The sequence below is a fragment of the Acanthisitta chloris genome, unplaced genomic scaffold, assembly GCF_000695815.1.
Source record: "Acanthisitta chloris isolate BGI_N310 unplaced genomic scaffold, ASM69581v1 scaffold28713, whole genome shotgun sequence".
Classification (NCBI taxonomy): domain Eukaryota; kingdom Metazoa; phylum Chordata; class Aves; order Passeriformes; family Acanthisittidae; genus Acanthisitta; species Acanthisitta chloris.
Window position 1 is genome coordinate 1 of NW_008666999.1, and position 12,396 is coordinate 12,396.

General features: G+C 46.6%; 1 protein-coding gene across 1 annotated transcript; it reads left to right on the plus strand.

Moving 5' to 3' along the window:
- Positions 1 to 3,264: 3,264 nt before the first annotated feature.
- ACTR1A (ARP1 actin-related protein 1 homolog A, centractin alpha (yeast)) lies at positions 3,265 to 11,195 on the plus strand. Its single transcript, XM_009072352.1, has 10 exons — positions 3,265 to 3,365; positions 4,140 to 4,215; positions 4,964 to 5,089; positions 5,832 to 5,956; positions 6,278 to 6,494; positions 7,417 to 7,509; positions 8,237 to 8,411; positions 9,220 to 9,281; positions 9,643 to 9,683; positions 10,042 to 11,195. Exons 1-10 carry the CDS (start codon positions 3,265 to 3,267, stop codon positions 10,142 to 10,144), a joined length of 1,119 nt encoding a protein of 372 aa, XP_009070600.1. The 3' UTR covers positions 10,145 to 11,195.
- Positions 11,196 to 12,396: the final 1,201 nt, after the last annotated feature.

A 12,396-nucleotide genomic window follows, 5' to 3' on the forward strand; every position in this document is an offset into this window, starting at 1 on the left:
TGGAGCTGTACCTCAGCACAACCTTCACTGTCTGATTTTTAAGAGTTGTGTTCTTGCAATCCAACAAGCTCTCTCTGAATGGTCTGGGACCCCTGCTGAAAACCAGGCCTGAGTAGATAGGTCAGCTGTGGCCTAAGCAAGTGCAAATTCCTTGTCCTCCTTGGAATTATTTCTTGTTTACATAAAAAGAGGCTATAATTTGGCTTTCAAGTGGTGGCGTTTTAAGCAGCTGAGCTGTCAGTAAGGGGTTTTGTCCCTTTGGTTTGTTCTTGGTCTCACAAAATATGTATTGAATAAAATAGTTTTATAACAATATGAAGCATGCACTCTCCATAGCAAGTGCTTCATGGCAGATTGACTCTTGGTGATTTCCATTTAAATCTGAGTCCTCCATGCATCAGAATGAGTGAATCAGTAACTGACTTGGAACAGAACTAGAAAATGAGGCATGTTCAGTTACTGCAGGGTACTCTAAAGAAATTTCCATGAGATTATCTTCCTTGACCTTTATATGTAGTTTCTTCTGTTACTCTTTTGCTCACATTTTAATTACTTTTTTTTAATTTAAAACATGGGATGAAAACTCAGCAAGGATAGTTACTGGTGGAAGTAATTAATTTGTACATTTTTGAACAGTTTTAATAAATCAGAGTATGTAGCAGAATGGAAGATGCACTTTATTTTGCTTATTTGAAACAAAGATAGAAAAACAGGCCTTTAAACCTTCTGATTCAGCCAGGGACATTTCAAAACTTAAAACTTTTCCTCTTGTGTAGGAATCTCAAGCTGGTCTATAATAAACACATTTACTCTGTGCACACATCTTCAAAGAAGTACAATGTTTTCAAGAAAAATGGAATAGGTCAGAAAGTGCTGTCAGGTCTTTGTAGTGCAGAGATAGCAAACAGCTGTGCTTGGTTTATTTTCAGGCACTTGGAAGCACAACTGTGAAGTCCCATCCTACTGGCACAGCCAAAGCAGTCATTTGTCTTTAACACCAAGTAGGAGTTCTGAACTACCAACACATTCCTTAACTTTGAACTTCAGTATGTAAATCTTAAAATACCTAACTTGCTGGGAATCTCACCAGGACACACTGGGAAACTTTTGGCCTGGCATAAGGAAATTTCAATCTCTTAAGTTAAAATAGGAGCATCATTGTTCTCCTGAAACCAGTTCCCAGCAGCAGAGTGTGCTGGCATCAAGATCAGTCATTATCTTGAGCAAAATATTCAAGAAGTGCAATATTCTGATGTGGTCCCATTACTGATTCAACTTATTTTGCTACAAAACTTGACAAAGGATGGAATTCTTTCCCAGGGAGAGAGTTGTTTATCAGCTATGTCAAGGAAAATCAAAACAGTAGTTTTGTTTTATTCCTTGCTTCACTTTTGAAGGAAAGAGCCAGAAGAGGGTCAGTTTCAAGGGCAGTCTTTTTAACACTTCACGGACCACTTTGGCACACCAGTACCAGTTAGTGCAGACCTTGGGAAGCAGCTGCAGCCCAGTCCCTCTTGCCAAAAGGGAGTAGTCCTGCCCAGGTGCCAGTTTGGGTGTGCTCCTGGAGCCAGCTTGGCTGCAGGTATTTGTCAGGAGACAAGGATTCAAGCAATCCACTGCTCGTATGCTTTGTAACTACCCAGGTCTGGTTTGCACAGTGTTCCTGATACTCATCTCCTGCTCATGTGTCCTGGCAAACCTGATTGGTGGTTTTAAGGCAAGAGTGCCTCAGCTCTGTGGCAGAGCACACATGCTCTGTACAGAGCTCGGAGTCTCACTGAAACTGCTGATGAAAGTGGCTTGGCAGTAGTGCTGGACTGTGAACTGGAGAGGCTGGGGCCACCCTGCATTCCTTTCTGCTGAGCCTGCTCTGGCTGGTAACCTCTGGCACTGGGACACAGCATCAGGAACCGCTGACTGCAGCCAGAGCTTATCTGGCACAGCCCTGAGCAGTTCATCTGATTTCAGCCTCCATGCAAAAGTGGTGATGCTGACCCATGCGGAGGTGGTGAGAAGCAGAAAGCCATGGAGGAGTTGTGTTACTACTCATTTTAAAATGCTCTGGGACAGCCAGAATGTCTTTTTAGCCCCAAAACCAGAGCAGTCCTGCTGCAGAACCCTTGAGAGTGTTAAGGGTTTTAGTGCAACTCGCACACTTGGCTCCCAGTGTGGAGCAAAGCAGAACTCTTTCTGCAGAAGAGCTTGCTCCCATGGTAGTCTGGGATTACCTGTGAAATGGCTTATCCAAGGATATCCTTAGCAAAACTTGGTTGTTCCTGCAAGCTGCTCATTGTTTCAAGATGTCATTCCCCTGTGCAGGGTGAGGAAATGGAAGAGGGGAAGGAGTTAGCACAGATCCAAGTTGATGATGCTTCTGGAAGATACTGACAGGGACGGGAGCTGTGGGGCAGATGCGCAACACTTGACTCTTTGCCAGGGCCTCACTGTGGCTGGTTTTACCCACTCTGTGTGCTGCTTTGAATGTTCAAGGAGGCTTTTTGGATTTGTGCCTTTCTGACTGCCATACCTGATCTCTTCTTCCTTGTCCCTTCTGAACAAGCCTGGTCCTATCAGCCACGCTTCCTGTCTCCGGCCTTTTCCCTTCTACTCTGTCACCTTTGTTCTTTCCAGACTCCAGCCTGGGTTTGATTCCAGTGTCTTTTCTGACCACATTTCCATGACCTGCCTCCTTAGTGTCAGCTAGTTTATCCAATCACCTGATCTTTTCCCAAGTCTGCTTCAACTTCTTTCCCACAGTCCTTTCGTACTCCCTTCTCTGACTTTCTCCACCCTTCCTCCATCCTTTCCGAATCTACTTCTTTTGAGAGACCTATAGCCTTCATCCTCCCAGTACCCCCTGAAGCTGGCAGGATCCAGTTGCTCTTGCTTAGCTTTCTGGGTTGCTCACCTCCACCCAGAGAGCGTCTAAGATCGATGGAAGACTATGAGGCATGGATATAGCCTCCTGCACCCCTTGCAGTAGCACTGTATAGAAAATGCTTGTCTGTGCAGCGCAGTGTTTGGGTGTTTGCATGGAGCAGTGCCAGGGTATCAGGGTAGTTGTGCCCCCTGTGATGTGTTGCTATCAGGCAGGGTGCCAGTCACTCCCTTCTAAGTGGCCAAGGAGCCTGCTGGCACTTCCCATCCCCAACCCTGCCTGGAGAGCCAGTCCGTGGGGAGCTTTATTCCTAGTAGAAAGGAGAGGATCCAGCAGTGCTGATGTACTTTGCCGTTCCTCTGAAACTTGCAAAGATGTTGGAATGAATGCTAAGCTCATGTGTTTGTCTGTTGCTCCCACAGGGCTCGGGTATGATTAAAGCAGGTTTTGCAGGAGATCAAATACCAAAATACTGCTTTCCCAACTAGTAAGTATTCTGATGGTCTTGGTAAGTACTGTGAACCAATTCTTTGATACATAGAGGGGAAGAATTGTCCAGTTTTGTAATTGGAGAAATGAGTTATTCTTTTCTGCTTGCTGCAAAGAAGCATCAGGGAGATGAGGGCTGTGCTGTTAAATAGTTTTAGATTTTTGGGTGGGGACATAGACCATGAAAGATGACTTATCACTTTGTCAGGCTGTGCACACAACCAAAGCTGTAGGATCCTTTACTCTGAAGACATGAGGAAAACGACCAGGAAAAAGTAAAAGCTGGGATAAGAGGTGTGAAGACCTCTGTATTTCTTTGGTGTGTGGTCTGATGTCTTGATTCCTGCCATACTTCCTTGGAAGTTTTCTGAGAGTTTTTCCAGGATGAAGACTGATGGATCAGGAACTCTGAATAGTCACTTGTTTTTATTTTCAATGGGGTGAATTTTTTAACCAGTAATTTTTAGTTTGTGTTCTGAGCAATGTGTTCTGTACAGGGTGGTGGGGTATGGGACTATAAATGTGTAATCCAGGAAGCCTACCTGAGGCCAGACAGCGCCACGTGGATCTGTCAGACAATTGCCCAGTCTAGCCATCTTCATCCCAGAGGTTAGCTCAGGGCAGACCTGGGTCTGACTGCACCTGGTAGTGTACTCAGAGCCACCCATTGCTTTAGAAAGTTCTGGTTAGGACAGAGAGGAGCACAGAGTATGTAACCTTGGGTGCATCTGAGCTCTCTGTAGAAGCATTTATACTCTTGTCTCTGTTCTAGTGTGGGCAGACCAAAGCACATTCGTGTTATGGCTGGTGCTTTAGAAGGAGACATTTTCATTGGCCCAAAGGCAGAGGTAAGAACACCTGTGTACAGCACATATCCATCTGTCTGGGGATGTTGCTGTAAGGAGGGGCTGTGGTAACTGGGCTGTGGTTTCTAGGTGTCAATGCGTAGATAGGAAAAGCAGAACAGATTGTCAATTTGAGTGTGTCCAGGGTGGAGTGGGAAGCTTCATGAAATTTTTGTGCCCACCTGCTGACCATAGGCCTTGCTCCCAAGACCTTCTGTATCTCTCTTTCTTATATTTCTGGCTACTTCTAGTTCTGTTATGGTTACATCCCCATTGTTTTGACTGGGAACTTTAGAAATGGAGCCTAACTTCTTGCCCTGTCTTGGGCAAGAAGCTTGATTTCCACAGTCCTGCTTCTGTCAGCTTGTAGTCGTATGGTCTCACACTTTTTGTGAGCCCTCCGAACTGCATTCCCCAATACCTCCCTGTTATGTTTCATATCATGACTCACCTGGTAGAACAAAGATACAGTTTGATAGGTGTCTGTGTGTTGGCTTGAAAAGTGTTGGGATGGAATGTGCTCTGCAAATGCCAGATGTTCCTACTTGGTATGAAAAGACCTTGTCTAATTATGTGAATACTTCCCTGGGAGAGATGTGTGTGATTAATGTTTAGGTTTTGCCCTGTATGCTAGAGATAAATTATCTTTTAATGGAATCAAAAGTTGAGTCTGACATTAAATCATAGTCACGGTGCTCAGAGATGTGATTGATTGACTGTTGATGCTCTGTTGTCCTTTCTGTTTGCCCAGGAGCACAGAGGTCTCCTTGCGATCCGATACCCGATGGAGCATGGCATAGTGAAGGACTGGAACGACATGGAGCGCATCTGGCAGTATGTGTATTCTAAAGACCAACTTCAGACATTCTCGGAGGAGGTGAGAGACCTCATGATGTAATGCACAGGCATCATTCAGTGTGTGTGTTACACGAGGAACCTCAGGGAAGATTTGGGACTTTGCCCTTCTTTTAAATGTGTGTCTGTTGTTACATTAGGCTCTTTTGCCTATCAGGAGATGCTGCATAAGTGTCCAAACAGAATCCCTCTCCAGATCTGGTATTCTGGCCTGACTGAAAATCTGCCTTTCACCATTTGCTATTCACACTCTGTGATGACTCTGCTCTAACTTTTCCTGTTCTGCCTGCACATCAGGCATATCCATTCAGCAGTGGCATGATTTGAAGTGAGGAAGGAGAAAACCGCAGTCCCGTGGTCTGGAAGGTTTTGGCCAAAAGATAATTAAATGTCTGAGAGCAATATAATTTGTATAAGTAGAGTAGGTCTGCTTGTGCTAAGACCATATGCCTTCACCTTTTCTTAGTGTCTGTGTATTTTGGCTAATCTGGCTGACTTTTGTTGCTGAGAGTCATCCTGCTTGTCCTTCATGGGACAGAGTTACTCGGAGTACATTTCTTAATACTTCCTTATAATGAGACCAGAACCCTGCTGGTCTTCCAACCTAATGGAGATTATTCACAGTCTCATACAGCTCAGTAGCTTAAATTATTCCTTTCTGCCTGTCCTCTTGCACCAGTGGTTCCTAAAGTAAATGAATAAGCACAAGTGTTCAGGAACACAGCCCTAGCTGCCTCAGCACAGCTGCTTCTTCTCTTTACCAGCATCCTGTGCTGCTGACTGAAGCTCCCCTGAACCCGCGCAAGAACAGGGAACGTGCTGCTGAGGTGTTTTTTGAGACCTTCAATGTGCCAGCGCTGTTCATCTCCATGCAAGCTGTGCTTAGCCTGTAAGTGTCTTTTGTCTCAGATTTGTGTTTGTTGAATATTCCTGTGAAATCCATTCTTTCACATACCAAAAAAAAAATAACCAAAAACTCTGGAAGACCTCACTGATGTCTGATTTATTCCCTTTTCACACAAGAACTGAAACTCAGTTTCTGTAAGAGAGTTCATAGAAATTTTCTGAACTAAGATGAGAAGTTTTTGAGGGTTTTTTTTAGCTCCTTTTCATGTGAAATCTCTGCTCCTCAGGTTGAGTGTGGGTGTGGTGCATGCTTGGGCTCACTTTGAGTTGCTTGTTCTGACTTGGCTGTTTGCCCCTTTGCTAGCTATGCAACCGGGAGGACCACGGGAGTGGTGCTGGACTCTGGGGATGGCGTTACCCATGCAGTTCCCATCTATGAAGGCTTTGCCATGCCTCACTCCATCATGCGGATTGACATTGCTGGCCGTGACGTCTCGCGCTTCCTGCGTCTCTATCTGCGGAAGGAAGGCTACGACTTCCACACAACCTCCGAGTTCGAGATTGTCAAGACCATCAAGGAGGTGATGCCCTGTCTTGTTTCTGTGTTTATCCAAGAAGGGATTTCTGCTCAAGGGAAGTTGTGGAATCTGGTGGGAAGTGCTAGTCTACCTATGTCCTTACCTAACTGTTACCTGCCTTGAAGGAGTCTAGGGGCCACTAAGGTGATGATAGGACTGGAGCAGCTCTCATATGTTAGGGCTGAGAGAGCTTGAACTGTTGAACCACAAGACGAGACTGTTGGGGAGAGTCTCATCAGTGTATACAAGTATCTTAAGGGAGGGTGCAAAGAAAATGGAGCCAGGCTCATTTCAGTGATGTCCAGTGATGGAACAAGATGCACAAACTGAAGCACAGGAGGTTCTGTCTGGGCATAAACCTTTTTACTGTGAGGGTGACCACGTGCTGGCACAGATTTTTCAGAGAGTTGTAGAGTCTCCATCTTTGGTGGTGTTCAAAAGCCATGTGGATGTGGCCCTGGGCAGCCTGCTCTAGGGGACCCTGCTGGAACAAGGTGGGTGGAGGAGATGACCTTCAGAGGTCCCTCACAACCTCAGCTGTCCTGTATTCTGGGAGAGATATAGCAAAGGTTGCATTAAGCCCAACTGTGGGGCTGTTAACATGGAGGTGAAGATGGACTGGTGATTCAGAGTCCGTTTTGCACTTATCTGTGCTGCAGTTTCTCAAGGTTTGATGATATTTTTCACTAGTGTTTGTTTACCCTTCAGGTCAAGGGTCTGTAAAATCCATGGCAGGTAGGGATCAGAAGTGGGATATTGCAAGGTATTTTACCTGGTGTGAGCCCAAAACATCTTTTCTCCAGCACAGAATATTGTTGGAAGTTGGTCTCCTCAAAGGTATACATGGATTTTGACTGTTAGCGAGGAAAATATTTTATCAGAGGCATTTGGGTTTATGCTTCTCCTGACTCTGTTTTGTCTCCAGCGTGCCTGCTACCTGTCAATAAACCCCCAGAAGGATGAGACTCTGGAGACTGAGAAGGCTCAGTACTACCTGCCAGACGGAAGCACTATTGAGGTTTGTAAGGACCTTGGAGAAATCTTCCTGAGAAGCACAGGGTTTCCAGGACAGCTTTCCTACCTAGCAATGGGAAATTCAGTGTGGTGTTAGGTGGGAGGGGATAATTTTAAAGGATCAGAATTCATCCCAGGATGTTGACTGGGGACTAGAATTTTGAGGGAAAGAATACATTGCTAGAAACGTCACAACTTCTACTAGAAGTCCTCAGTGAGGATGTAGAATGACCATGGTAACTGAGCTGTTTGATCTAGCAAAGCTTTATGCAGATCAGGTATGGAGTATGGGTGGTTGTCAGCTCACTAAATTCAGCAGTGGTTTTGCATGTATGTGGCTGTTGTCCTGCCTAGAATTGGTTTTTGTGCAGAAACAGTTGCTTTGAAAAGTGAGTTATGAATAGTCCTCAGAAGACTGAGCCCCACTATAGAGCAGTTGAAAGGAGAGGGAATACAGGTTTACCTTCAGTACCAGGGCTGGATTTGCTCCTTTTTTTTGCCAGTGACCTGCTGTATGGGCTGAGCAAGTTTCTTCATCTCTTTCATCTGCAAAACAGAGATAGTGTCCTAGCAGTAGTCCCAACTGGCATTCATTTGAGATCTAGTGATGCAGCATAAATATCCAGAAAACTTTTACTACTCTGAAGTTTCATCTTAAAAGGGCAAGCCCAGCTGTAGGCAGTGAACAGAGCCACACTTCTGTCTTCTCTCTGTGCTAACTTCTCTTGCAGATCGGCCCTGCCCGTTTCCGAGCCCCAGAGCTCCTGTTCCGGCCGGACCTGATAGGGGAGGAATGTGAAGGACTACATGAAGTGCTTGTTTTTGCCATTCAAAAATCAGACATGGACCTGAGGCGAACACTGTTCTCCAACATCGTGCTGTCTGGAGGCTCCACGCTTTTCAAAGGTTTCTGCCTCTCCCTCTGTGGTTCTTTCTCTGTGGGCTGTGACATACCTGATCTCTTGCTTCCTTCTCATGTGAGACTTGGATCACCCAACTTGTCCTGCAGGATGAGAGTTGGGGGAAACTGTGCTTTCAGGGTGGTTACTGTCTAATTTTCTGAGCCCTAGTCATACCCTTCTGGGTATGCAAAGACACCTCTGCCCTCGTACATCTCTTCCTGGGCTTGAAGGGCTTTTCCTGCTTTCCTCCAGTCACTGTGTCAGGATTGAATAGCTGTATTCATTCCTGTAGTTCAGGATATTTGAGAGCAGGTACCTGAAAGGCTCTTGCATCTCCTAATGTTCCTTTTCTGGTGTGCGAGACAGTCCAGTGGTCCTGGTCCTGCATGAAGAATCAGCTGCATGTGCACAGAAAGGTTTCTGCCCATCCCCTCAGGGCTCAGTTGGTCCCCATTGACGTAAAGACACCCTCTGCCAGAACCCATCAGCCTCTTACCCACAGGCTGACATCTCCAAATAGGTCCTGATCTTCCCATTCAACCCCTGTACGAATGGGCTAAACACAGGAGGAATGTCCAGGGAAGGAGGAGGTCCTAGCTAAAAGTCTGGCTTGCTTGTATCAAGTTCTTGCTGAGGGACAGAGCTCAGGGAGACAAAATCCTGTTATCTCTGTGCCTCCTCAGACTGGTGTCTCTCTGAGATCTGGAGTGGGATATTTGAATAGGACTCTATAGGATATGTCTGCATTGTTACTGGATGGAACTTGAGATTTTGCTGAGGTGCTCACACTATATGTTTTCTGCCTTGTGCAGGCTTTGGTGACAGGCTGCTGAGCGAAGTGAAGAAACTAGCTCCAAAGGACGTCAAAATAAGGGTAGAGCAATCTCTTTGGTGTTTATCACTTATTACATGTCTTATTCTGTGATCTTTAAATAACCTTGTTGAGATTGCAGCTGCCATTTGCTTCAAACCAGAGATGACTTTCCTGAGACAGCCCAACAGCATTTGCTGTTGTGATGAAAACCATTTTGGTTTCATCACCGAGAAGCTGGCTCCTCTGACAACATGACCCTTGTCCAGGATCCTGGACCACAGTGGCTGTTTGCAGGGGCTGCAGCGTGTCTTTCTGGTGGGAGAGATCCTGCCCGTGTTTGTCAGGTGTTAGCTGAAGTGGGCTAGTGTGCCAGGAGTAGACTGGAGCTCTGGAAGGTACTGACTGATTCTCTCTTTCCCAGATATCAGCTCCTCAGGAGAGATTGTATTCCACGTGGATTGGGTATGTACTGCAGAGCGGTGTGTCTTGCTGTGGGATGGGGCTGGGGAGGGGCAGCCCATTGGCTCTGACGCTGCTGTCCCTCCTGCTGCTGTGTGTCAAGAGGGTTTGGTTGCTCAGCTGTGTGATGCTGTGTTACTGCCGCAGCAGGCAGCAGGTCCCGTGGGAGGGGTGGCTGGTGCCCAGCTCTGTAGTGCCCACATATTTGAGGCTAATGGGAGAGGAAGTGACTGTCCAGAGAGAGTTTCTGTCATAGGTAACTGTGAGCCTCAGCACCTGTGACGTGAAACAGCCCATCTCTGCAGAGACGGAGTGCCCCCAGCATTTTCCTTTAACCTGTAACATGCCTGTCTCTCCCCAGTGGCTCTATCCTGGCCTCTCTGGACACCTTTAAGAAAATGTGGGTTTCGAAAAAGGAATATGAAGAAGATGGAGCTCGTGCCATCCACCGAAAAACCTTCTAGCCCTGGGACCTGTCCTCCGTCTCCTCCGAAGACTCACTTAAACTCGCTTTTCTGAGTCCGAGTGTCTGAGAGCTGCCTGTGTGTGTGTGTGTGCGCCAGCATGCCCCGATGTCACTGAGCAAAGACGACAGCAGCAGGAGGGTTGTACTAGTACTACTAACTTTTTTTATTTTATTGTATTTTTGTTGGTTTTGTTGTTTTGGTTTTTTTTAATGGAAAGGAGAAAGTAACCAATCTGAATTTCTCCAGAAGGCCCATTCCTTTTTCATTTCAGTCCCTTATTTTCTGTATCGCAATCACTTCTGTCACTGTAAAACAAACAAGTAAAAACAAAGGGAACAGCTTATAGCAACTGCCTGGCAAGCCAGAAGGGAGCCAACCACTGCAGGCTGCTGGTGCAGGCTTTAGTCAGCCCGACTGCAATGCCTGGATTGTCTGGAAACACATAGCTGAGGCCCCCATAGCTACTTCCTTCTTCAGCAGTGTCTTCACCATCAGAAGGTTTCTGAAGTTGTTTTTAATATATTTTTTATTAAGAGAAAGCACATTCTCAACAGTTAAGCCCATTTGTCCCCACCGGTTTTGGTGTGTGTGTGTATGCATGTGTAACTTAGCCTGATGTGGGGTCTGCACCACAGCTGGAGAAGTTGGCGATAGGACTTAGTTTGTATTGCATGGAGTAGAACAAAGCAAATCTAATCAGCTATCGTTGTACTAGACGGTTATTCTCTCGTACCTTGTTTTAAATATCTTTTCTCCTCTGGAAGCAAGTGCTCTGAATGGGCGTGAAGGCACTTGTATGTCCCCCTCAACCTGCCAAGATTTACAGTGCTGACTTCTCGTGTTCTTTGTAAGAGTCGAGGCTGTTTCCCTCCTTCCTGCCATGTCAGGGCAAAGGGAGCATGTATTCACAGCCAGGCATAACTCTTGTGTACTTTATCCATTCTGGGGCAAAATAATAATTGGGAAGGTGCATTGTAATGTAAGAATTGTTTTATTTATTGAAATGTCTGAGGATATCTCAAATACTGACCACAGCACCTGGGAATTATGCTTTGGGTTTTCTTTGAACACCAGTTACGCAGCTGTTCCATGTTCACACTGCACACAGCACACATGCTTAGCGGAACGGCCAGCCCTGCACTCCCACCCCATCCCTGCTCCGTGGGGAGCCTTGCTGTTCTCTGGGAATGCACTAAAGGAGAGGACAACAAACCACACCAGGAGCTTGGTGTGTGTGGCAGGTGTGTGAGCAAGAAGCTGTTGTGCTGGCTGTGTTCTGCACTGCAGTGCCTTTCTGCTCACCTGATGGCTGCTTTGCTTCTACTGCTCTTACAGCCACGGGCAGCCTGCAGACCTACTTGTGTTGGGGCAATGCCACTGCTTCCCCTTTAGGTTTTTCTTGTGCATTATTTGGTGCTCTTTTTTCCCCTCTGTTGTTGTTAAGTTTCCTGCAGAACTCGGCAGTAGCAGTGGAGCTGGAGTTGCTTGGTGGCAGTTCCTGCCTGTTGCCCTCCTTTCTGTTCATTGCCACACATCACCCTGGGGTCGCTCTCGGGCACAGAGATGGGGTAAGAGCTGTTGGGCTGCCACAGAGGCGAGGGAAAAGCCAGTGCACTTTCCTGGCTGAGATGAATGTAAGCAGTAGCTGGCTGCCACTGCAGGAACCATGTTCTTGGGGCTCACCTGGCGGCTCAGAGAGTCTGTAGGCAGGCAGGTGTGGTAGTCTCTCCCAACTGAGACCAGGCTGCTTGTTCACCTACCCCCATCAGAACAAACTGTCTTTTTTAAGCAAGAAAAGAGCTGCCAGTGCTCAGCCTTCTGCTGGAAAATTTGTTCGGTTCTCGCTGGTTTGCTGCAGCACACAGAGGGGAAGCAGCAAACCCTTCTCAGTTGTGTTACTGCATGCCCCAGGCACTGCCAGTGCTCTCTGTCCCCCCAGCTGCTCCGTTGGCCTTGCAGCAGTGCTCCATTCTGTAACCTGCAGTGACTGGACAGGTCGGTGCCGTCTGCGATCTAGCGCTCATTTGGTCTGTCTGACTGTTCCCTCGCACACTGTCCAAACCATGTTGCCTGGTGGTGCCCAGCATACTTAAATAAAGTTATTCATATACAACCCTGAAGCCTCCTGGCCTCATCTTCCCACATTTGCAATTTTAAGGAGGTAACTTGTCTTCTTCTCTTGCCTCTGCAGAATTGTTGCTGGCCAAGCTCTGCAAGGAGACACCATTTCTGGTCCAGGATTGCATTCC